The sequence below is a fragment of the Dreissena polymorpha genome, chromosome 6 (assembly GCF_020536995.1).
Source record: "Dreissena polymorpha isolate Duluth1 chromosome 6, UMN_Dpol_1.0, whole genome shotgun sequence".
NCBI classification, from domain to species: Eukaryota; Metazoa; Mollusca; class Bivalvia; order Myida; family Dreissenidae; genus Dreissena; species Dreissena polymorpha.
The window spans coordinates 44,071,199-44,098,999 of record NC_068360.1 but is presented as its reverse complement, the minus strand read 5'-3'; the positions used below and the strand labels follow the sequence as shown (position 1 = coordinate 44,098,999).

Here is a 27,801-nt window from a genome sequence, read left to right as displayed (position 1 = left end):
CAGCAAATAATTTAAAAACAAAATTTGATAAACAGGGAGGTGGAGTCATAAATTTTTGTACAGTGGTCAATTTACTAAACGGTCTTCTGTTCTACACGAAATGGTTGTGCTTTTTTATGTATGTGAATCCAGACTGACGTACAAAAGGTTTAAATAAAAACGGTAAATATCAGTGTTTTGATTAATTAACTCATTACAACAAACAAGTCTTCAGTTGTCTCCTTTTTTATTTAAATAATTAGAGCTAAAATTTGCATTGATTACCGATTTGGCACTGACGAAGATCAATCGACAATGTGTATAAGGAAGTTTGACTTATGATCTCAAAGTATGGTATTGACTGTAACAATGTGATGTTTGTGCTTAAAAAAACGGCTTATATACGTTATCAATTGTGCCATATAAGTGTTTAGTTTTTTTGCCGTCTCATAACGATTAACAAGTTATAGATGAAACAATTCCTATTTTGAAGATAAAAGACTGAAAATGAACTTTGATAACTGCGTGCTGTCTTTGAACAACGGTCAAATAGCTAGATAACTGTTACATCTGTTAACAGAACTTTGACCTCAAACATGGACCTTGGTGTTGAAGGTAGCCCGAGGTTCGTGCACGTAATACATGTATATCATGTTTCCCTTCAAAAAAATAAGTTGGAGTTACAGTCTCGAAACGTTTTGTTACAGATAAACAGACAGACAGAGCAAAATACGCAGTGGATAAAGTGATATAATTGTAAGTGCAATATTCCCCCCTTAACCAATATACCTACTGAGTACTGGTAGTACGAATAAAATCAACTCGACCACTAGTACAAACGTATTTCTTCCATGAACAGGAAGGACAGAGACATTGTCTTTACGGACATTGACCCTTTGCTGCTGACAAACATGTTTCCAATGAGGTTTTCCGACACATGCACAACTAGTCATGTTGACTTGAAGCTCTCAAATACAATATATCATCCACATGCACCTTGAAGCACAAATAACGAGGCAAACGTGATACTTTGTCCACTGTTCTTAACAGATGTAACAATTATCTAGGTACATATATAGTCCCGAATGGACTTGATGTTGGTAAAATATGTTGGTAGCATATTTGACTGTAGATAAAACGTGATACTTTGTTCACTGTTCTTAACAGATGTAACAGTTATCTAGCTATTTGACCGTTGTTCAAAGACAGCACGCAGTTATTAAGCGATACATTTAACAGAGACAATAGAGTTATAAAGCTAATTGTTTGAGTGTTTAAAATACAAATTGCACATTTGTCTAGCTGTAATAAAGAGGGCATATCTTTGTGTTTGTTTTTTTGCCTTCTGGATACAAGATAACATTTAGTTATTTAGCTGTTAGAAATAATTAAACAAAACGTATGTACGTATTATTTGTTTGTGTTTCATGTGATATCTCATGAAATAACAATGAAATCTTAAATTGAAATCCTTAAATACATAATTACCATGTGAGTATAATTGACCGTTTGCACTTAATAAGACAACACTTATAATTGAGTCGTGTTCTGAGAAAGCTTAATGCATGTGCGTAAAGTGTCGTCCCAGATTAGCCTTTGCAGTCCGCACAGGCAAATCAGGGACGACACTTTCCGCTTTAATGGTATTTTTCGCTTAAAGGAAGTCCCTTTTTACCAAAAATCTAGTTTAAGCGAAAAGTGTCGTCCCTGATTAGCCTGTTCGGACTGCACAGGCTAATCTGGGACGACACTTTACGCACATGCATTATGCCCAGTTTTCACAGAACAACACTTATATTAAAGCTTAACATTTAAACCTGGAAGCCAATCGTCTCTACACTGTGCAATTATCCAAGTAAAATTCAAAAAGTTTTATCTTTGGTCTGACCATGTTCACATAATCTGTTTTCTAGACGAAGAAACATGGTCAAGCTAAAACATGTAGCAAACTCTCTTTATCAACCTGCAGTTTAACTAGTGTCATCATCATTATCATCAGCATCCTTATTATTATCATCATCATCGCATTCATTATAATCATCATCAACAACAACAGCGAAATCATGATGATATGCATGGTTATCATCATCAAAACAACTATCAGTACCAGCAATATCATACTCGCTGATATTTATCTAATTGCATGTTTTTTGTTGTTTAAATCGACATGATTAAAGAAACATTGCTTAGTATACTATAAAACATCTCGTAATAAACCATAGTCTTAAGATCGGGATAAATCAATGATGACCATGAACAAAGGCAGCCTATGATATATGTTTGAACAATAAAATTTACAGGCCATTTTTCACCTCCGTGATTATTTCCGCAACAGCAGCTGACAGACCAAAGTGGCGCCCCTTTGCAGTCGCCTTAAGCACCAGACGGCGCTAAGAGGATTGATTGAGTGAGTGAGTGAATAATTGTATGACCTTGGAGAAATTAACCATTGTCTCCAAAAGCACTTATTTAAAAACTGACCTAAAAGCACTATTACCGCTTGTAGTTTAATTCCGAAAGTCATTGTATGACAATGTTAAATACCAATTTTAAATAAAAGAAAGTGCATTGTTGAACCTCTTTTCAAAAAATTGAAATGTAAAATCCGAATATTTGCAGAGTTTGAAACATCAATATATCGCACTGGATTGTATAGTTCAACAAAAACAAAACAATGGGTTGGGGGATACAGGATTCCGCTCAACAGATTGTCAATATTCAGGGTATTTTATCCTACTGTACACGGTATTGTCGATACAACGAAAGCAGCATTCTCTAGTGTCCTCTACAATTACCGCTAATGGGAATTCAACGAATGAGCATTTCGCTCTAGCCGCCAGGTTTAAAATGATTCAAAGAATTGTCATTAAACTTTTATATGCAACTCTCAAGCCATAAATGTTTCATACTAATTGAACATAATATATAGAACATACAACGTATTGATATCACCTGAATAATTAAATGTACTTTTCATTTTTAGACAAACAGCAAAAATAACAAATAAGAATGCATCGACATATCAACCCCAACGTGAACTTAATACAATGTTTAGTTGTTATTATAAGATCAATGCAAATTACACTTGTTCAGTTTAAACATAATATTCTCTTTTAAATGTATTTTTAAAGTGATATTCACGTTTCTAGAGGACTTACTTTATTCAATATAAGTAAAAATTAATGCATACTAGCTTTGACCTAATAAAATTTAAAAATATGTTTTTATTTAAATTAAAATTATGAGGGAATACTATTACTATGTGATATTCATTTTCTATATGAATGGTACTTTTTTCATTTTGTGCCATTTCTCTACAATATTCATCTCTATAATTTGATATTTCTTAGATATACGCCAATACATTTAACATTTATCAATACCGTGGTTTGGGTTACGAAGCTCTCACAACGTATGCTACATCAAGTTCTTCAAAAGTCCTTTGCTCCGCCAATTATAAACTACAATTTTTTGTTGTTGCTGCTGTTTGTTGTAACTGTGCGTTGTTTTTGTCAAGTTGCCCAATCTAGTGAGTGATATTTAGAATTATCTCATTTCCGTTTTCCTTTATTCTATCACAAACACACAAAACGAAATTGTTTCCGCCAACCCGACCGACCTTAACCGGTTTATGCCTAGCGTCTAGAAAAAGGGCCTTAGCAAACAGCGTAGACCCAGATGAGACGCCGCATGATGCGGCGTCTAATCAGGGTCTGCGCTGTTTGCTTAAAGGAATTTCTGTCAGAAACATTATAAATATAGAAATAAACATACTAGACATCCCTAATTTTGGAAATAAATTGATCCAATTTAGAAGGATGGGATATTCCACTAGGCATAAATGGGTTAAAGTTTTGTTCCGACGCTAAACTTTTATTAAGTTATTCCAGGTTGAGTTTTCGACCTTTTTCATAATTTGATCGTTTTCGCGAAATTAAGTATGCAGCATGTGATGATGTTTGTTTCATTCGATAATATTTGCAGAATTAAATTCTTATTAACAACATATATATTTAAAAAGACAGTTAGAGACATGCCTGCCCTAATTTCGTGCGATGTTATTGGAAATATTTGACTTTCTATCGGCTTGAGCATTAACTGAATCGATAAATTCCATAAACTATTTTCACTCTCCAACAGACGATTGATTTATTATACACATGCGCATCGGATTATTGGAATGTTGGATACCTGGAAATTGTTCCGAGGTTTAAAAATTTCATAAATAGATTGCACGCATTGTGTTGATACCGTTTGCCTTTATTCAGTATTTGTATTTTGTATCGTGTGTCGTATTTCGACAGCTTATTTGAAAACTTATAATATTAAGTTGACGTGTAAATTGCGTGTTTATAGAAAGCATAAGCATAACACTTATTTTCATGCTTTGAATAGAACAGTATTTCAAACCTTAAAAATACTCAAAGAACAGGATCGGAGCAGGTTGAACATATTTATTTATTGGAACCTTTTTAGCGTGAACTGAATTTTCTCTGTTACAGAGCAACAAAGTTTTCAACGGAAACAACGTTAATACACAGCAAATCAAGCATGTCAATGTTGTTTCGAAGAGCCACATCGACTGAAGGACGAATGAAGCGGAGCAGTAATGAAATCAACACAAGGGATATGTCGACGAAGAAAAAGGTCATAAGGTAAGTTTTAGTCAGGATCCACTGTCTAAAAGAATGTGTTGCTTCCAAGTATTTTGGCGTTGTTTTTGTTTCAGCTTCACGCTTTGTCCCATGTTTCTGTATTACAATCAACTTCAATATACATAAACATATTCTTACACAAGAATGCCACTGATAAAATGGTATACACTTACCTGCAAATGTTTCCGGTGGAAAAGAATCCTTTTAAAAAACATATTTCGTTATCCAATAGCGATTTAATTTAAATATACAGTTGTACATTTATGTTAATAAATGCGTTCGAGAAAAACTAAGCTTAGCTTTTATTATCCTTATTTGAAAGTATATCAAAATGATTATTTGTAAATGTAACAAACAGACAGAAACATGGGCATAATACATTATTAAAATTATATTGCTTTGACTGAACAGGTCATACACTTCAAATAACTCTATGACAGTTGTACACCTCATTACTCGCCCAAAATTCGTTATTTATAATATAAATATCACCAGCACTGATAACTATTATCAGTGCTGGTGATAGGCAATGATGATGTAAAAACTTCACAATAGCGTCTCCTGTATAGGTACTGCGTCTCAGTGTTGTCAGTGTATATGTTCTGCACCTCACAGTAACCGATGAAGGTTCTGTACATATCTATTGCAGTTTTAGGCACTGTATGTAATACGTACCATGTACTAGTAGGTACTGTAACTCATGGTAGCCGGATGTGTTATGTAATGTAATGTAGCCATTTATATTCTGTATTTTATTGAAGTCATATAGGTGCTGTTTTTAGTTCGTCGCGTAAGCGGCCGACTAAATTTACAGAGCATATTTTGCAAATCAGTATGTGCTTAAAAGCCTTAGCTACGGTAAGAACCGCAACTCACTATGCTAGGGGCAATTACCGCTGCCTGTCTGTACTGCAGACGACTAATGCTTCTGCTATACTTCTGCAGTGAGTGTATATACCAGCTTGTTAGACGACATTGGCCAATCTAGTGTTTATCATTGAAACATGTGCATATTGATTGCTTTCAGGGAAAACGGAGCTTAATGCATGTCAAATAAGATTAGCCTGTGCACAATGATTTGCCTGTGCAATGCGCACAAGCTAATCAAGGACAACAAAAGCGAACAACTTCAGTGGCTTCAGCGCTTTGATTTATTTAAGTTATTAAGGTACTGCATTTCGCACTGGGAATATACATAAACTGCATTTCATTTTAGCCGCATATGGATTGGACTCTATTGTACGCATATATGTGTACAATTTCATTGTTGCCAAAAATCTGCTGTTATTCATTGAAGCCATGTATGCGCTTCATTTCATTGTGGACATATAAGTATTGTACTGTGTAAATATAAGGAAACTTATGCTGTATTACAATTCCAAAGTTAAAATTAAAACTACTTCGAAAGCATACGCATTTTATTACACAAACAGCATGTAAACGCACACGTTTTATAGTGTTTGAGTTAATGCAATATTAATAGAACATGAATATATTTAGAAAATTCCAGAAATTAATCTTGTTTAAAAGTAACTTCATTCGTGTATCCATATGGTTTGTGTGCTTCCAAAATCCGTATAGAGATCGGACGAAGGCAGTGATGTCAAATCTCTAAGACTATTTACAAAACAAAATAAAAGTATTTGGGTCGCGTTCTGAGAAAACTGGGCATAATGCATGTGCGTAAAGTGTCGTACCAGATTAGCCTGTGCAGTCCGCACAGGCTAATCAGGGACGACACTTTCCGCTTTTATGTTATTGTTCGTTTATAGGAAGTCTTTTCTACACGAAAATCCCTTTTAAGCGGAAAGTGTCGTCCCTGATTGACCTGTGCGGACTATTGTTATTGTTTGCGATGTATTTCTGAGCCTCCCCGCAATCTAACAAAATCTCCTCGGTTGGTTCAGAAACAACGCATCAGTGAATACCTGCTATGAATAATTAATACTGTAATAGACAGACTAAATGAATTTTTAGTCAAATAAACACTGTAGAAGCGGGCATCGAGCTTTTTAATTAGTCCCTAATGCTTTTGTCAGTTTATCGCGGTAATTTTATAAATTATGCTTCAATAATTTACTACTATTGAACAGAGTTTCGGTCCATTATGTGTTCCTTTAAACTCACATCATTACATTCAAAATGTGAGAATGTTTTGTTCATTAATGTTAAATCTAATAATATCAAATATTGTTTCGTTTATATGCCACTAAATATATACCTCCTCTCCGAACATATTACCCTCCCCCCCCCCCCCCCCTCCCACCACATAACTCCTGCATTTCTTCCTTTCGCATCCCAATCTCTTATTATTAGTCCCATAATGCATATCATTCTGCGCCCTGCCTTATGTACTGTCGGAAATCAATCAAACAAGATATGTGTTTGTCAAAACCACTATGTCCCTTTCTGCGCCGCTTTAATGCTATATACGTGACATTTGACCTTGAAGGATGACCTTGACCTTGACCTTTCACCACTCAAAATGTGCAGCTCCATGAGATACACATGCATGCCAAATATGACGTTGCTGTCTTCAATATTGCAAAAAGTATGGCAAAATGTTAAAGTTGGAGCAAACAAACACACAAACCAACCAACCAACAGACAGGGCAAAAACAATATGTCCCCCACTATAGTGGTGGGGGACATAATAAAAAAGTGATGGGTGGAGAGAACACTAATTGTCAGCAATAAATCAAATAAAATAAGTGATAGCAGGAGACAACACTAATGATAGCGTGTAAGTAGAGTTAAAGCAAGAAACCAATCCATAAACTCATTTATGCCTAGCGTCTAAAAAAAGGCCTTGGCAAACAGCGTAGACCCAGATGCGGCGTCTCATAAGGGTCTGCGCTGTTTGCTTAAAGGAATTTCCGTAAGAAATATTCTAAATATAGAAATAAATATACTAGACAGCCCTAATTTTGGAAATAAATTGATCCAATTTAGAAGAATGTGAGAGTCCACTAGGCATAAATGGTTTAACGGTGGGTCAAAACACATGCACTTTACATAACGCATAAATACACAACTAACACTAAAAAAAAAAAAAATTGTGCAAAGAGTTATACAGAAATCAATCTCATAGCGTCACAATTCAAATTAAATTGTAATAAAAGTGAACACATTTCAATTTGATAACACTTTATAGAATCTATGTAAGCTGCAAACATCATCTTCATCTCTTCTTAATTAAAAAAAACTTTGTAGAAATAACACAATATTGTAAAATATTTAAATCATCGTCATGTCATTTCAGCAACAAGCCACAATAATAAAAGGAGAATGTCATATGTAATTCAGACTATCGCCAAGCAATATATGTCCCCTACCGGCTCCACCATTGTCAGAATTTTTTAATTTGTTGTCATAGCAACCAGAATTGTGGACGTAGTAACAAAATGAAATGACGTGCATTATCCTTATATTGTCGTCTGACCATGTTTCAAGTTTCATGAACAAATATGAATAACTTTTAAAGTTATTTCAGGATCCAGAAAAGTGTGACAGACAAACTCACAGAAAGACGCACAGAGCGCAAACCATTAAACCGGTAGGGGACAATAAGCATCTCCTTAATTGTTTGAAGAAGTATAAACCATTAAGAAACATACATCTGTGTATTCGCCTTGTTCGTGTTTTTCGGCTTGTTTTAGTGATTTCAGGCATAAATTGTAACTGGTTCAAACTCAACTGTTTTAACCCAGCTATGCCTAGTGGACTCTCCCATCCTTCTAAATTGGATCAATTTATTTCCAAAATAAGGGATGTCTAGTACATTTATTTCTATATTTAGAATATTTCTTACAGAAGTTCCTTGAAGCAATCAGCGCAGACCCTGATGAGACGCCGCATCATGCGGCGTCTCATCTGGGTCTAGGCTGTTTGCCAAGGCCTTTTTTCTATACGCTTGGCATAAATGGGTCAATCGACCGTTCCATGGCGGCGACCCCAGCTAATTTGTATTTGTAATTTTAATGCTAAAGCTGTGCTGTGTGTATCAGCCTGTTTTGTACAGGCATTAGTTATTTGCCTAAAATATAAGACATTAAATGTAAAGCAGATTTTTTCTCCTAAAATGATTTTTTCTATTTATATATTACAATTCGCTATAGAGTTTGCATTGTATTATATAGTAATGTTTCAATAAGGAACGCACTAGTTTAACGAAGACATATGCGAAGTGAAATTTTCTGAAATATTTTGAGATTTACATAAACTTATAATATTCACTTCAGTGCAAGGTTTGTTATACAATTTGTATTTACATACACTCTTTATAGTTAAGATATGGTTTGTTATCGTTAATTATCATAGAGAAAATATAATATACCGTCTAATGTACACTTGTGTACAACTATTCAACTCCAATACCGTCGTGGTTCGATTCGATCGATTTATCAAAGCTAAATTTTTTATGATATACAACGCGGAACATTACTCCGATCCTCACAGTAATGATAAGGTAACTAAATATCCCGTTTATATTGATTATACAGATTGGAAACGTCTGCTCTGTATCCCAAGAGAATTTATTTATGATCGAACAGTCATTTTAAACACATTTATTGGTTTGACACTCTGGATATCAAATTTCAGCTCCTTTTTATTGTAATAGAACGTGAGATGTTTGAACTAAGAACAGTGTCGCATGTTAGAAGAACAATCGTCTTTCAAACATCGACGATGCTCCAATATGAAAATGATACAGATACTTAATGAACATTTCTTTATTGAAAATTTGCTCTTTATTTTATGCATTGTTGTGGTTTATATTAAAACCAATAGAAAGCACGAATGCTGTTGATATACATCTTCAGTGTAATTCTATTTTAACCCATTTATGCCTAGTGGACTCTTCTATCCTTCTAAATTGGATCAATTTATTACCAAAATTAGGTATGTATAGTATATTTATTTATATATTTAAAATATCTCTTACAGAAATTCCTTTAAGCAAACAGCGCAGACCCTGATGAAACGCCGAATCATGCGGCGTCTCATCTGGGTCTACGCTGTGCGCAAAAGCCTTTTTTCTAGACGCTATGCATAAATGGGTTAAATTCGTAAACCCAAGGTAAAATGCGCTTACTGGACAACCGAAAGAGATCAAGTTATTCTGTGTTTCATAATGTGTTGCATTATGAAGTTTTATATACTAATTCATAAAAATGTAAGTGTTTTGTGTAAACTATTTATTATTTTGCGGCTATAACAAATGTCAGCCTATAATTAAGTGGTATCGTTTAAAAACACAAAAATATAATTATTTGTAAGTATACATATATACAATAAAAAGACAACTATTTGGTTTCGGTCGGATATCGATTTTAATTCACAAGTGAGTAGGGTAACAAACTCATATTCTGTATTTTTCAACATTTTTTCACTGAATGAATTTTCGAATGTGGCCGACGACGCCAACATATGTTTCAGACATTTTGACAATTGTAAAGACGAATAAAGGCTTACACAAAAACATTTTTCTAAAAAATTTTAAAACTGTTTGACACATCAATAAACAACATAAGAATACATGTTCTACAAAAGATTTAAAAACGATACAAGAAAGCCTTATGTCTCATCAACCAGGTATACATTTTTATAGCTGATTTAAATGTAGAATATAGTACGTTTAATGTTCAAAGATATTCATTAAGAATACAAAAGTAATCCTGCGCTTTATTGTTCACTATGCTATTTCCGTAGTTAAAATGCTTTCCATAAAATATATAATACAAAACACTGTGGATAAATTAATGCATTTTTAAGAGCCCCCTTACACCTGCATTGTCAAGCATTGTTAGCCATGAATGTGTTGCACATAACTAATATTTTGAACCAATTACACGATCCAAGATGCCCTTGGCTTGCATTTGTGTTTTAGGAAAAGTGTTAAGCACGAACTTTAATGCTTACAGTGAGATACTCTCCTTGTATGGTGAACGGATAGGTCCAAAAGTCGTATTCGTATCATACCATCGTATCAGACGATTTAGCTAGAACCGTATCATATGGTGTACGGATAGGTCCAAAAGTCGTATTCGTATCAGACGGTTTAGTTAGAACCGTATCATACGGTTTATTAACCGTATGATACGCTTTAAACCGTATGATACGCTTTTAAGACTTTTGGACCGGTTCGTACGTTATTCAGCGTAAACCGTATGATACGGTTTACGCTAAACCGTATGATACGAATCGTAAACCGTCTGATACGAATCGTATCATACGGTTTCGCATCAAACAGTTAAGCGTACAATCGGTCCAAAAGTCAAAACCGTCTGATGCGATCGTATCAGACGGTTTATGACCCCAAAACCGTCTGATACGGTTCTAGCTAAATCGTCTGATACGATGGCATTATACGAATACGACTTTTTAACCTATCCGTTAACCATATTATTCAGTGTAAACCGTATAACACGGTTAACGCTAAACCGTATGATACTATGGTGTACGGATAGGTCCAAAAGTCGTATTCGTATCATACCATCGTTTAGCTAGAACCGTATCAGACGGTTTAGGGGCCATAAACCGTCTGCTACGATCGTATCAGACGGTTTTGACTTTTGGACCGATTGTACGCTTAACTGTTTGATGCGAAACCGTATGATACGATTCGTATCAAACACGATCCGTCTGATACGAATCGTATCATACGGTTTCGCATCAATTGGTTAAGCGTACAATCGGTCCAAAAGTCAAAACTGTCTGATACGATCGTATCAGACGGTTAATGGTCGCAAAACCGTATGATACGGTTTTAGCTAAACCGTCTGATACGATGGTATGATACGAATCCGACTTTTGGACCTATCCGAACACCATAATAAACCGTCTGATACGATTCGTATCACACGGTTTCGAATCATACGGTTTAACGTTCGAACCGGTCCAAAAGTCTCAAAAGCATATCATACGGTTTAAAGCGTATCATACGGTTTATAAACCGTATGATACGTTTCTAACTAAACCGTATCATAGGAATACGACTTTTGGACCTATCCGTACACCATATCATTGAACATAACGTTGTGTATCGCTTCAAAGCACGTGACAAGTATTTAATTATCAGAAAGCCCGTGTATAACATGGATTCTACAAATATTTAATAAGATATGATATGTATTGATAACTCGTGTAATGTCCTATAGTTGCTGCTTTGTAACCATGCAGATTCAAAGAACACGCATCTGATGAGCAACTAATGTACTTCCATAATGATCTTGTGGAGACGCAGATTAACTGCATTTAATCATGCATCGCTTGACAGAGCTATCATATCTCATAAAAATTAATGAACATTTCAGAAGGGAAACTAACGTAAATTAATTGTCGGGAATATATCAAGATTAAGTTGTCGATATATTGCGTAACTTATTATAAGCTTTGGGTGTGTCTCACATTTGTAGGATGCATGTGAATAAATATGCATGTACGAGTTGATACACGGCCTATTGTTACGGTATAAAGAGTTTGGCGAGTAATGCGACCACATGTTTCGGTTGGTGTTAGGTTTTAGGGCGTAAGTCTCATCCGTCGATAATCAAACCTTATCAACCATCTCATACCTCATGTTTCGAATTCGACTGAATTTCAAGTCCACAATTAAGCGATCTTTTCAATCTCCGGTTATGTTTGTATATACTTTTTTGTACTAAGGTGTGCCGTTTGCATACTTGCAATGCGTATGCGTTAAATCCCTTTAAATTGGCTTAGAATCATATCTGCGTATAAGCAAACATAACGCCATTAACGTATTTCCTGTTCACATAACAAGCGATATCCTATATTCGCATACAGCTATTGATATTAAGTGCAGTTAGTTGGTTTATATTGTGTTTGTTTGCTGACATTGTTTGGTGTGTTAAGTTTCTATTTATTCGAGAAAAGAGCAAACACATTGAGTTACATGTCATGTCATTTCCGTCATGCTAAACTTACAAAGTAGGTCATTCTCGTCTGCTTGACTTTTATGTACTACAAATGTACATTAGACATAGGATGGATTGATTTGATCTGGGGTTACTGCCTTGGAACGTCAGTGGAAAGCATATGGGTTAACCCGGTTGGAAGGCAATAAAAACTCCATGAATTGAAAATAGTGTGAATGCATGAATTTTAATGTTTCAAACTTCATGATTGATACGAAATGTATATTTAGAAATTAAGTATGCAAATGATATCCCCTTACAACAAAGCAAACAAAAAATTAAGTAGCAAGAAATATACATAAAGTTTATAATGTGTATTCTAATAAAACTATGAAGCACTTAAACAATCTCTCTACACATAAACTACAAATGACTTTGTATGTAATATTGTACGACGTTTAATTGAACTAATTGCATGATCGAACAACATTTATATTGTTTTATACTGTGCTAACGTCATCAAGTTTTCAATGTATTATTAGCAAAATGTATCATTGCGTATCTTATGTTTACAAATAACACGATGCATTTAAATAAATAACCTTGATTTATTTCATACAACTACTACGCACACATTGCATTGAAAGCAAAATTGAAATAAACCAAATAATCAGTTTCATGATTTTCCCAAATCTTGCATCAAAAGCTTAATTAATTTTGTTCAAATGCGATTGATTAATCGACATCAAAATCAACCATGTTCACTAGCGTTTTCAATTAACATAACAGATTATGAATGGTCTTTTTCTCTGTTTTTCTCCTCGAGTTAGCTGATCAAACGATCTGCATCAATATAATGCCAAATGTGAAAGCATATAACAAATGCGAATCTCTTTTACATTTGAAACATTAGTTGCGCTTTATCAATAAACGCTGTTAGGATGTGAAGACTTCGCATAAGAAGTCAAGCTCAGTTGCAACCAATCAAATATCTCTTTATGTAAAGATTTGCGTTCGACTATAAATGGCGACGGATAGATAATTAAAAGTATTTTGAAAGTTTACACTTGTATATTTATGGTCAAAGCATGGAGATTAGCTTTAAAGGTAACTAAGGTTGTATTGTTTTATAAACTAGATTATCTCAATCTAAATCTGGAATACCAATTATAACCCACTAAAATTCATACTACAAATTAGCCAAATTTAACTAAAATATTATGAAGTTAACTCATTTATGCATAGCGTCTAGACAAAGGCCTTGGAAAACAGCGTAGACCCAGATGAGACGCCGCATTATGCGTCGTCTAATTAGGGTCTGCGCTGTTTGCTTTAAGGAATTTCTGTAAGAAATATTCAAATATAGAAATAAATATACTAGACATCCCTTGTTTTGGAAATGAATTGATCCAATGTAGAAGGATGGGAGTGTTCACTAGGCATAAATTGGTTAAACAACACAAAGCTGTGATATTTGGTTTATGCCATCAGATTGTGGTCCTTTACAAAGTGTTTTTAAATCATGCCACAGTGTTCGAAACTGGCCTTTTCCAATTACACAGTTGAGCAAATCCTCACCATGTTGGACCGCTTGTTAATAGATCTGGGTATTCGTTAGGAAGACCCCCCCCCCAACTATGTTCCTTTACAGTCAATTAATAAAGTTATCATATAACACGTTCTCAAACTGAACCTGGATGAAACTTTAATCAACTACATGGATGAAACAAATTAAGAGCTATTCATACCACAGAGACAACATGAGCCTTGTTCTGAGGAAACTGGGCATAATGCATGTGCGTAAAGTGTCGTCCCAGATTAGCCTGTGCAGTCCACACAGGCTAATCAGGGACGACACTTTCCGCCTAAATTTGATGTTTAGTAAGGAGGGACTGCCTTGAAACTAAAAATACCATAAAAGCGGAAAGTGTCGTCCCTGATAAGCTTGTGCTGACTGCACAGGCTAATCTGGGACGACACTTTACGCACATGCATTATGCCCAGTTTTCTCAGAACGCGACTCACATAATGAGATTACAAAAACGCACAAACTTTGAACATTGCTCTATTTATGGCAAACGAAAACTCGTTTATAAAACAAACAATGGATGTGATGACAAGACATAAACTTTATTCAAGTGATTCATTATTATTGCATAAACTCTATCTATACTGCCCTCTGGCGGAGTGCAGAAACTTGGCAAAAGGAGGGCTTGAACGGTAGAAATCGTATATAAACAATGCGATTCACGTGCCGTTCAAGCCCTGTTATGTGTTTTTCATATCCATAACCTGGTCTACGCGCAGTTACTTCCCTTCTCCAGCCTTCGACGACTTTCCAAGCATAAATGGGGAACTGAATATGCACCAGTTTCCTCATGCATGCAGGGATAATGACTATTTCAATCCACTTTTCAAGTTATACCATCTGCACTCACTTGACAACAGCTTTATTGTATTGGCAACGTCATTAAAGTTAAGGTTATTTACTCAACACTTTCAAAAGACTATGCTGTAAATGTAAGTATTTATGTACCTTCAACGTTCCTGCTGTAAATCCCAAAATAATTCCTCATTTCTTACTTTACAAGGCTGCATTTCAACTTTGCATTAATTAAATGTTTAAACACATTTTAAATTGAAAACTGCCTATCCGAAGGTAAAGCCTCGTCATTTCGGATGATGACCGAGTGAGGCATATGTAAAACACAACCTTGAACTGTATTGAAATAATCGAATTATTTTGTCGATGTCGAATGAACAAAATATTGTTTTCAACGTTATTTAAAATTATTTTGGTAAGTGTGATTTGTTTATGCAATAATAGCGAAAATACACACTTTCTCGGACATGATCATCTGCGGACGCTCTCAAAATTCGTTCCTGCCCTCGTGCTGCGCACTCGGACAGGAACGGATTTTTCGAGCGCCCGCAGATGATCATGCCCTCGAAAACGTGTATTATCCCTATATTCTCTACACAAATATTGGAATTTGCAGGATGGTTATTGGATCTATGACTTTCGGAGCAATCAATTAATTACACGGAGTGTACGGAATGAAAAGAATATTAATTGATTTTTTTCTTTTTTTAAACGACTGAAGCATATTTAATGACATATTTCTGGGTATTGTGCTTTGAGAACGATGAGCAGTAAATTGCTTACGTAAATTAATCAATTTGTATTCATGTGTATTTCGTTCTGGCGGTGTGACAGAAGAGGAAATATGACTGTCATAATAATCATTGTTTAATAGAAAACAGATGGCACTTTTGACTACACATTATTAGTTCAATATACTTCGTTGGTCACATATTGTTAGTTATGACATTTAATTTAAATTAAAAGTGATTGTACCTGATAACATTTAGTCTATTTAAAGCGGTAAGTCGCAAATATTTTTCTTTCTAATTACCATTTAACATACACACATTTTTTCAAGATTTAAGTAACATGCTAGAAAAAAGGAAATCAATTCAAACAATAAACGGGTCTTATAACCACATAATACAATTAAGATCGCTTGAAAAATTTCCATGAAATATATGATTAGTTTTCTACAATTAAGGAAACTATTAATATGCTTGAACATTATTCTATATTTCACAGGCAAGATGTTAATAAGCTCAATTATTATATCACATTTCATGGTAAGGCTTAACCCATTTATGCCTAGTGGACTCTCCCATCCTTAAATTGGACCAATTTATTTCCAAAATTAGGGATGACTAGTATATTTATTTCTATATTTAGAATATTTCTTACATAAATTCATTTAAGCAAAAAGCGCAGACCCAGATGAGACGCCGCATCATGACTATAAGCGTTAATACTTCAGTACATTTTATGAAAATGTTAATAAGATATTATTAATAAAAGCGTTTTAAGAAAGAGAAAATAAGCTCGATTATCGAACAACATTTAATTAAAAAAATGCTTATAAGCTCAAATAGTCCACTACATATCTTGCATATTTCATTTCATTTCACAAAAGGGCTACTAACCTTGAACATTTCACTTCATTTAAGGATGTTGTTTATAAGCTTGAATATTTCACTTTAATTCGTGGAAGTGCTTATAATTAACATTTGAGGCTTGTTTTGATAAAAAGGGGCTTAATGCGTATGCGTAAAGTGTCATCCCAGATTTGCCTTTCAGCATAAATTTGATTTTCGTTAAGGATGGACTTCCTTGAAACTTTAATACCATAAAAGCGGAAAGTGTCGCCCCTGATTAGCCTGTGTTGACTGTACAAGCTAATCTGGGACGACACTTTACGCACATGCATTTAGCCCAGTTTTCACAGAACGTGGCTGATTTAATTCTGCACAACGTATCAGGATAGAGCTAAAAAGCATAAACAGTTCACATCATTTCAGATAAATAAGGTTAAATAGTAAACTCCTTTTTAAGAAAATGCAAATGAGTTATTTTACCAAATTAGATTAATGTAATAATAAGTTAGGATATTTATCTACATTTGATAAATAAAAAGCTTGAATATATGACTTAATATCAGGAAAATCCTACTTATTTTGAGTCAATCACTAAATGAAAAAAAGTGCAAATTACGTTTGCATATGTTGACTATCTTTCGTGAAATTCTTATTAAGCTAGCATATTATTTTACGTTTCAGGAAGGTTCAAGAGCTTAGCGGGGACGGTAAAGTCAAGGTCACCTCTGCGTGGACCATTGATATGTCAAACTCCCAGTACAGGGTCTCCTTTTGTAAGTTGCATTATATGTTCGTCCTTGGTGTGTTGTTGTTTCCCACTCTTCAAATCTATCACAGTACATTTGAAGTGTATGTGAGTCAAAAGGCGTAGCAATTATGTTCCTATTAATCATTTCAACATTTTTTTCTGAATATTTGAGTCACGTTCTGAGAAAACGGGGCTTAATGCATGTGCGTAAAGTGTCGTTCTAGATTAACCCTACTTTTACAGTTTCGCTAAGCATAGCACATACAAACTATTCAACCTGTTTAATTAAAGTGATATTTTGGGCATCTAACAGTTTATAGGTGTCTATCGCAACCGTTGTTTATTTTTGGTGTTTTCACTTTATATACACTTATATTTGTTAATGCAGCATCAACATACTAAAACATTATCCCGGAAAGAGAAAAATAATGCATTTTAATATCAACCGTTCTTTCGTTTGACAACTGATCACGCATGTACAATGTGAACCTAAATTTAGTTTTAGTGCAGAGTCGTTTATACGACACAAAGACACCATTTTGTTTTACGGATCATTTCGGCTTACAGGACTGGGTGGATCACGTAAAATATATAATATAAAGTATATTTTTATAAACAACTGGTAGCAAGATGAGTTGCAGATAATTGGTCAGTAACCACATTTTAACTTACTCTTTTGACCTGTTAATTCTTTTCAGCTCAATTCAACAGTAAAAAATGCCCATACTATCACTTAAACGATATTAACGTTTAGTTATTATTTATTACTTGCCATGCATGTATAAGTATTTTCATTTGATTAAGAATGTTTTGCTATACAATTTAAGCTCGGGATAATCTTCATGTCTGGATTAACGGGACGGCGGTGGAGACAACGGTAGTATTTTTTAATAATATGTGACTATATAATCATAAAGGCCCTGCTGTGTGAAAAGGAGGTTTAATGAATGTGCGTAAAGTGTCGTCGTAGATTAGCCTGTGCAGTGCGCACAGGCTTATCAGAGACGACACTTTCCGCTTTTATGATATTTTTCGTTTACAGAAAGTCTCTTCTCAGCAAAAATCAAATTTAGGCGGCAAGTGTCGTCCCTTTGACGACACTTTACGAATATTCATTAAACCCCCTTTCACATAGCGTGGCTCATATCTAAAATACGTGTAATATACTCTTGTATATACAGTTTATTAAAAAAAATTATAAGGGTGTGAGAACGTCTTAATCTCATCCGCATGTCACAGTAAAAGGCAATTAATGACATGTTTATACAAATCTGTATTTAATTTAGTGATTTATCATTGCTAATTTATCTATATGTAGTTTGTGCATGATATCAAGCATATGAAATTGAAAATCTAAATACATGACAAGAAGTGAAACCTTAGGAAACAAAACATTACCAACTAAATACGCTTAATAAGCCTATATTCTATAGCGGAACATTATTAATATCAACAGTATAGTTAAAGGGGCCGTCCAACAGATTTTGGAATGTTTTGAAGCTTGTCATTAAATGCCTTAAATGCTTTATATTGATAAATTTAAACATTTGAACTAAAAATCTCCATTAAAAAAACAAGAATACAATTTAAAAAAGGGAAAAAAGTAACCCTCAACAGGGCTCGAACCACTGACCCCTTGAGTGCTGGAGTAAAAAGCCTCCCGCCTAGACCACTCGACCATCCACGCTCATATTATCTGCAGATGTATTTTTTAGCTATATTAGCAATCCTCGTAGTTTCCCAAAATACCGTTTCGCGTCGATACGACGCTTCATCTGTTGGACGGCCCTTTTAAGGTCCGAAACGTATACCTAAAATAAAAGCATAATTCTATTTAATAATAATTATAATCATTATAATCATTATAATCATTATGCTTATACTTATTATTATTATTATTATTATTATTATTATTATTATTTTAACTATTAGTATTGTTATTATTATTATTATTATTTATTTATTTTAATTATTATTTTTTTTTTTATTATTTGCGACATTACATCTTTTGAAATTAAAACATACAAATGCAGTGTACAACGTGTTTTAGTGCTATATTACCGACCACGGTTACGACGTGGACCTTTTCTTCACGCTGGAGGGCCAGGAAGGACACATCTACAGCGACGTCGAGGGACACGAGATGATGAACTATCTGCTCATCAACGGCGAGATAAAGGGGCAGGACTACCAAACGAAAGTGGATAGCGCGGAATAATATTTCTTAAAAAAGTATGGGACTATTTTAAGCGCGTAAGAACGGACGGAGAAGAAGGTGGTGGATGTTGATACGTTGTTTGAAATTTGCGTACTGAAAAGACAATAGCTTATATTTAGATTTAATTTAATGGAATTATCAATAACTTATATTAGTTGAAACGAAGGTAATTTTGAAAACTGATTCTACCATGACTGTATGTTTACAAACTTGAGTAGTTTGCGTACGATGCAGGCCCATCCACACCGCCAAGTTGCTATTTTTAGCTGATTTAATTCTCCTTTTTAAATTCATTGTTTTTTTAGGTCTCAATGCAAATCGATGTTTTCATTATACCATTTATGCCTAGCGTCTAGAAAAAAGGCATTGGGAAACAGCGTAGACCCAGATGAGACGCCGCATGATGCGGCGTCTCATCTGAGTCTGCGCTGTTCGCTTAAAGGAATTTCTGTAAGAAATATTCTAAATATAGAATAAATATACTAGACATCCCTAATTTTGGAAATAAATTGATCCAATATAGAAGGATGGGAGAGTTCACTAGGCATACATGGGTTAAATCCATTTATTTTGTATTACTTTGTTTCGTTAGAGTGTGTGTTTATATGTGCAAATTGTTTGACTTTTAGCAAGATTAGTTTTGCTTGTTTCGTGTACACGTACTAGGGCACATACACTTCTATATTGGATTCAAACCTTAGGATTTGTAATTCGCTAATCATTAAGCTACCTGGCATTTGTTATAACAATAAAGTAAACATTTATGCTTTAAAGAGCAATTTTAGCTGTCTTTCGCTTCCAAAGACCATTTAAGATGTTTTTCTCGAACCAACATTATATATAGCATATTTTCAATTGCTAGCACTATCAAGCGTTTCGTATGATAACACTTTTTAAAATAGTTTCTTCAATAAAATGTTTTCATATTTTAATGTTTTATTCATTTACGTCAATAAATATTGTGTTTCTATGAGTAGTTTTGTTTTTGTTTGCATTGATTGCAGCTTGTTTCTACGTTCCAAACCCATTTCCGAAGTATAGCTAACTTGCATGATATTTAGTCCTATCGTGGGGAACGTAATAACACCAAACTAAATGTTAAAAGTCTGTATAGATAAGTAAAAATTGTTTGACACAAATGCATAAAATTGCAGCAATATGCGATGCAAAGACGACGCTATTTCGTCGGCAACGAAACCCAAATAAATAAAAGAATAGCGGATGGAAATTCGAAGTTCGGCACTGGTAAAATTTCAGTTGCTTCATCATTCACAACATTATGAGTCTTGTTCTGAGAAAACTGAGCTAAATGCATGTGCTTAAAGTGTCATCCCAGATTAGCCCGTGCAGTCCACACAGGCTAATCAGGGACGACACTTTCCGCTTAAACTTGATTTTCGGTAAGGAGGGACTTCCTTAAAACTAAAAATACCATAAAAGCGGAAAGTGTCGTCCCTGATTAGCCTATGCGGACTGCACAGGCTAATCTGGAATGACACTTTACGCGCATGCATTAAGCCCAGTTTTCTCAGAACGCGGCTCTTATTATTTACAACACATTGTACTTGAATATCAATATCGGTTTAGAACATCAACAAATATTGATCAAACTATTTTCAATATAAGGTTATAATTTATTAATTTGCTGCACCCGACAAATGCACCAATGTCAATTCACAACAGTGGGTTCTGATTTCTATTCTGTTTCTATCTATACGTGTAATTGATATTTAATGTGATATTTCATTTGTATCGATACGAAGATTCGTAATGAGAAAAAGGTTTTACAGTGCGAGATCATAAAAAACCATATGACTGATTTTTGTTGAGTGTTTAATTCATGTAAAACAATTTATGTTTGACTGTATTAATACTCTTTGTATTTCGACATCAAGACAAACGTCATCTTGAAGTGTATAGTAAATCATAATTATATTCAAAATTAACATTAAACAAGATGTGTTTGTGAAACACTATGTCCCAATATATTTGACATTTGACCTTGAAGGATGACCTTGACCTTAACCTTTCACCACTTAAAATGTGCAGCTCCATGAGATACACATGCATGCCAAATATCAAGTTGCTATCTTCAATATTGCAAAAGTTATGGCAAATGTTTGACTCAAACAAACACACAAACAAACAAAGCAACAGACAGGGCAAAAACAATATGTCCCCCACTATAGTGGTGGGGGACATAAAAACACACCAAGAATATGTGTTTTAATAACAGACACACCGGATCATCGCCAGTCCAGTCACAAGATAACAAACCGAATTGTACCGGACAAGAACATAACCTTGTCTGTAAATAAGTTAAAACACTGGACATGTCTAACAATCTTTCAATCAACGTGTAGTCATTGCAAACCAATTAGCACCGATGTGAATCATCCTAGTGATATCAAAGACTTTTCCTGGCTATGTTTCTCCTACTTAAAGGATTAAGATTAAATAATCTATATTATGATAACATCAGCTGACGTCTGCACTACTTGAATCAAAGTCTAGAGGAGATTCTCACTACAACTTTGGATCATGATCAATATCCAGACATAATAGTCTAGCCGGAACAGGTATTGATTTCACGAGTTGCCGGGCCGGTTCAAAAATGTGTCAGCTGAACACAAGACCATAACCAATGCAATGGATACCAAAAGCATCTTCAGGAAACAATCTAGGCACATATATGTTAAAAAAGCATTAAAATTTCAATTTATTATTGTATTAACCCATTTATGCCTAGCGTCTAGAAAAAAAGGCCATGACAATGATGCGGCGTCTCATCAGGGTCTGCGCTGTTTGCCTAAAGGAATTTCTGTACGAAAAATTGTAAATATAGATATATACTAGACATCCCTAATTTGGAAAATAAGAAGGATGGGAGAGTCAACTAGGCGTAAATGGGTTAAGTAAAAAAATCAGTTATTTTAACAGCTGGATATCAGTTTCTCAATGGAGAGTCTTATGTCCTTTGCCGTGGGTCTCCTATCGGCATTATCAGACCACGCTGCTTGTATTAGATCGATTAAACCGCTAGGGGGCGCATTCCCCGTGTTAAAACTCGGTCGCCAACCTCCACACGGGTCCATCTGACGCTTTTGGATCGAAGCCAAGGGGTCACCATAGAAGCTGGGTCCAAGAATTTCTCGTTTCATGACGCTGCCAGTGTCTTCTCCAAAACAAATTTCCCAGTAAATAAGTGCAACGCTGTAGATGTCGATTTTGTTTGTCTGGTTTCCTGTTCCCAAAAGCACTTCCGGTGCCATATAAGCAGGGGAACAATTCAGTGTAAATGAGAGCCTATCGGTCGGGTTTGCAACGCCTACATCTGTTATCTTAGCAACGCCATTTTCTGCGATCTGAAAACAAACATATATTTTACACATTACCACAAACTATTCGAAACTGATTTTATCAGAACATACATAACAAACATTCAAGAACAATATAAATTGTACCTTACAAACGCTTTGTTACGTTTATAGGGCGGACACAATTTGTATAGATTTAATGATTTATTAACGCTTTGTTACGTTTATACGAGCGGACACAATTTGTACCGAAAATTATTTTCTTTATTACAAGTGTTATGAGTTACCCTTTAAATACTTTACTATTGTAACGAATATGCCCACTGGTTTACAGAAGTTTAAACTTAAAGTGAAAAAAATGTTATAACACGCTCTTCGAAAGATAGGAATACACACAAGCACATTCTCGGGCTTCATGTCTCGGTGCGTATATCGTTTGTCGTGAATATATTCCAGGCCGCTCGCAATGTCACGGGCATGTGAAAGTGTCATCCTCACCGCCTCCGGTCGTCGCGGTTGGTCGGGAGCCATGAGACCAGGGACATGTTCTGCCTTGCTGGCATGATCTGCGCCGAAATACTCGGTGTTAATACATTGCCATTTTGAATACTCGCTTAGATTCTATATTGCTTTGTATAATTTTACATATTGATGTCCAGTGTTTTTTTTTTTGCTCTTTGGGGTTCATTGAATCGTATTACTTCTTTCATGAGCGCCTCATAAACATTATCATGTGATTGGTACAAACATATCAGCAGTTACTATACAGGTTAAGAAAAGAGAAACAAATACATCTCTTAATATGATAAGTGTGAAAGCGAAGTTATCTCCCTTGTATGAGCAAGTGTGTTTTTTTTTGAAAATATAAAAATGCAATAGGATTTATTAATCTTAGTGTTGGAAAGTTGGTGATAATAAATGAGTGACATTGTTTAATGGATACTGGATGTTGACACACAAGGTATGAACATAATAACTTGTAATAAATGAAGAAAACAGAGCCTTGTTTAAAAATTTGAAACATTGTTTATATACTTTTCAAAAAAGATATGGCAACACAGACAACTCAGTCAATTGAGCCAGGAGAAATTGACTTAGAATAGTCAGAACTATCTGATAGTAACCAAGATTGTGATAGTCAAGACAAAACCAAACGCAAATACATAAGCAGTGTTAGCGAACATGAACTTAGTATAAGCGAATCAAAAGCTGAAAGCAAAAAGCAAGCAAAGAAAAAGGCAAAACACGAAAAACAGAAAGCAGAAGGAACCAAAGATACAGAAAACATGAACATTGTTGATATCTCAAAACAATTGAGAGAAATAAATGTCATGCTGTCCAAAGCAAGCAACTCAAACAAGTTAATATTTATGCAAGCGAGCACCTAATACAGTTGAACCAAACAGTTTTCAACTCAATCCGCTTGAAGAAAAAAGACACTGTTGAATCAGTATGGAGTAGAAGCGGAAAGCTTTTCTACAAAAACCGGAACGGAAGCATCCACAGGGTCCTTTATAAGGAGTATACTTATTGGCTTAGTCTACCATGGTCATAGACATAACATTTACAAACGTTTCTACTTTGGGAAGTATACTATCATTAACTGCTGTCCATTATCGTGGTGCAATGAAGACGAAGGATTAGTGGTTTTTCAAGGGATTAGTGGCTATTCAGACACACCATGACAATCAAATGTACAATACAATACAGTGTATAAACAATTTACGTAAGCATGTGTACACCATGCAAAGCAAGCAAATTAAAAGCATGTTATATAGCGGCGCATATGTTTGAAAACATTCTTAAAGTAACACACCATTGATTGTGTTACATTTATGCACCATGTATTATCTATATATATGTGCTATTATAAACAAGGTGTAACTAAAGAGTATTAAAACTTTTGACCAAATGTATTGTAAATAAATACGTATTTACATTTTTGTAATGCAGTCAAATACTCAAAAACGATGTACATGTATTTATCTCTTGCCCTTTTAGATTTCGAAGGTAATAGATAAATCCAATAAATCATGTGTTACCACTATCCTTGACAGGAGTCCTTATACAATATAAGGACAACTCTTGTGTTTAAACTGTTAAAAAAACATTAGCAGTACATGCAAAGACGCACACTAGACAAATAAATCATTAAATCTAAAATGAAAGTGAAGCAAATATGTGTTACTATATTTACATTGCTTTTATCATAATAGAGGGTGTTTTTTTCTCTAACACGTGATATTAAATCGAAAAGATGAACTGATTAAACTCATTTTACTCTGATATCAAGTGACAATTCTGGTAAATTGAATAATTGCAAACGAATTCATATAATTCGGCTTTTTTGGAAGGCAATTGATCGCTCTGTATAATCACATACTGAGATATGCCATACGTGTTAAATAAGCATTTTTATCAACCTTCTAAAAAAATAAAAAAAAGCACAAAACCATCTAAAAAAATTTGCTGTTGACAATACCGTAAATAATGAACATAAATTACAACACATATGAATTATTATTAATGTATAAAAGCATACTATGTTAGACAGTTACAAATAAGAATACATATGATTGTAAAACAATTATATAATTATTATACAAAAAGCAAAATTCTAATTAATTGAAAGATCAACTCTGTAAACTATTTTTAAGTGTTTAATTCGGTTGATTGCTATGGGAATTCAATTGTTATTTATTGCAATTAATGTTATTTCTATTGTTTGTGAGCAAAGTAGGAAATGTGTAAGCATTACTATATATGTTGTATCATACTAACAGTAGCTCATACAAAATGCATGTACAATTTGGCGTTTATGCCTATGTCTATACATGTACGGTATTTGCCTTTTATACTATTTAACCCTTTTGGAAATCGCCTAGTTAAATTATAAAGTATATTTAACTAGCAAGCAAGTAATATTCATATTAAATGTTATTATATACTCATCTTAGGAACATCAAATATACATTTAATTCTACTGCTACATTTGTAATGAGCATATGTCTACATATCTCTATGTCTATATATGTACGGTATTTGCAGTTGAATACTTTTTAACGCTTTTGGACATCACCTAATTAAATGATATATAAATATGTTGAATAACAAGCAAGACAGAGCAGTTATACTGATATTGAATATTGTTTTATAGTTATCTTAAAAAACAAAAAATACATTTAATGTTGCTGCCATATTTGTATGGGCAGACGAATCTAATCCAAAAAATTGTTTTAAGTACGCAACCTCTCATTTTAAGAATACCCAACTTGAACAAAAAACACAAACAAATCAACAATGTAACCATGTAACTATTGTTAACTATATACATATCATATATACCTGTGCAAGTAGTGTTTAATTGCCTTTTTGTATAGCTTTTTGTTTGTGTTGTTGTTGTTGTTGTTTTTCTTTGTAAATTTGATTGCATATATCTTTATTTACGATATACACTTATTATTTACCATCACTCGAACTCATCTCTCTGTATCTACCTGAAATAAGACTACCTGTCCAACAATTTTCTAACATCTATAAAGCAGGAGCTATGTGTTTATCTCTTTTTTGTTTTTTCTTCTCACTTTTGTGATATTTCTTTTTACTTCTTCATTTCTATGGAAATTTCTGTTTTTGAATCCCTAATTTTTGTTTTCTATTTTGTCTTTGTATGTATACACATCTTATGTCTTAAAATAGAAACCAACTGGACACATAAATTATCATGTACATCTCCATCCACCTCTTTTTAAATGATTAAATTATGTACTTTGAATGCAAAAGGGCTAAACAATAAAGACAAACGCATAAAACTCTTTAAATGGTTAGACAAAAAAATATAGTGTATGCCTATTACAAGAAAGTCACTTGACACATACTTTAGCACAAAACTTAAAAGATGAATGGGACGGAGACATATATCTCAGTGGGCAATATACTAATAAACAAGGCATTGCCTTTCTGATAAAAAATTATATAGGGATCACAGTCGATAACTTTAGCGAAATAATAATTGGCAGACAAGCAAGTATAAATATCAAAATACACGAAACACAATTAACATTAATCAACGTTTACGGCCCTAACAAAGATGATTCCACATTCTACGAAACATTACAATCCTTTATAATTAATACCAGGATAAAAACATTATCGTCGGTGGTGATTTCAATACTGTTCTTAACCCATTATTAGATTTAAAAAAATGGAAACCTTTATACTCATCCTAAAAAAAGAAACATTTTGAATAACATAATTGAAAACTATAATATGATAAACATTTGGCGTACAGTAAAACCAAACGAAAGCAAATTCACCTGGCACTCAAACACAAAATCAACAATATTTTGTAGTTTAGACTATTTATTAATATCTGAGTCACTTTGCAACATAATTGACACATGTAGCATAAAACCAGGATTTTTTTCCAATGTTGTCCATGGATAACAGAAGTTGAAGGAGGTAAGAATATCTTAACTTAACTTAACTTTTTATAAGTATGTAGTGAAATCAACGCAAAATGAAATCGCACGTGAATAATTATTAAAAACAGACAGATATTGTGTTGACTCAAATATTAGACACTACAGATGATAACATTTTAATTTAAAATCATATCTTAATGTAATTTTATAAACATATACTAGACTTTAAAATAAAACAGTTGTTTGAAAAAAAATCCACCCTTTTTAGTTTTATTGTGCTCTTTGTGTATTCTTCACATGTGCAGATCAGTGCGTTCAGAAGTCGGTACTGCTCCTTGGGTACTTGACTAGACTGTCAATAATATACGTAATAACAAACGAAAAATGATTTTTTGCTTAAGCATCGCTTTGTGTTAAGTCAATGAGATTTAACATTCTAATTTCAGAATAATTTTACATTTTGTTTGTATTTCACACTGCGAGTAGGCTTAAGCACAATTAAAGGGGGTAAAAGCAGAAAATTCTGCTCGCCTGAAGTCTGCTGTCCGCAACGCTCTGGTGATGGTCAGCATTTAAGGACCAGACAATGAGGCAGTGGACTTAGGAAGACTGGTGGATGACTG

The 27,801-nt window shown here is 34.1% G+C and overlaps 2 protein-coding genes across 2 annotated transcripts in view; one reads left to right on the top strand and one right to left on the bottom strand.

The window, feature by feature from the left end:
• The window catches only part of LOC127836373 (dipeptidase 1-like), a 220,028-nt gene that overhangs the window by 53,740 nt on the left and 138,487 nt on the right, over nucleotides 1-27,801 (bottom strand). The window lies entirely within an intron of this gene.
• On the top strand, nucleotides 4,238-19,811 carry LOC127836377 (uncharacterized). The gene is made up of 4 exons (XM_052362992.1): nucleotides 4,238-4,634; nucleotides 17,153-17,244; nucleotides 18,047-18,096; nucleotides 19,270-19,811. Exons 1-4 carry the CDS (start codon nucleotides 4,531-4,533, stop codon nucleotides 19,435-19,437), a joined length of 414 nt encoding a protein of 137 aa, XP_052218952.1. The 5' UTR covers nucleotides 4,238-4,530; the 3' UTR covers nucleotides 19,438-19,811.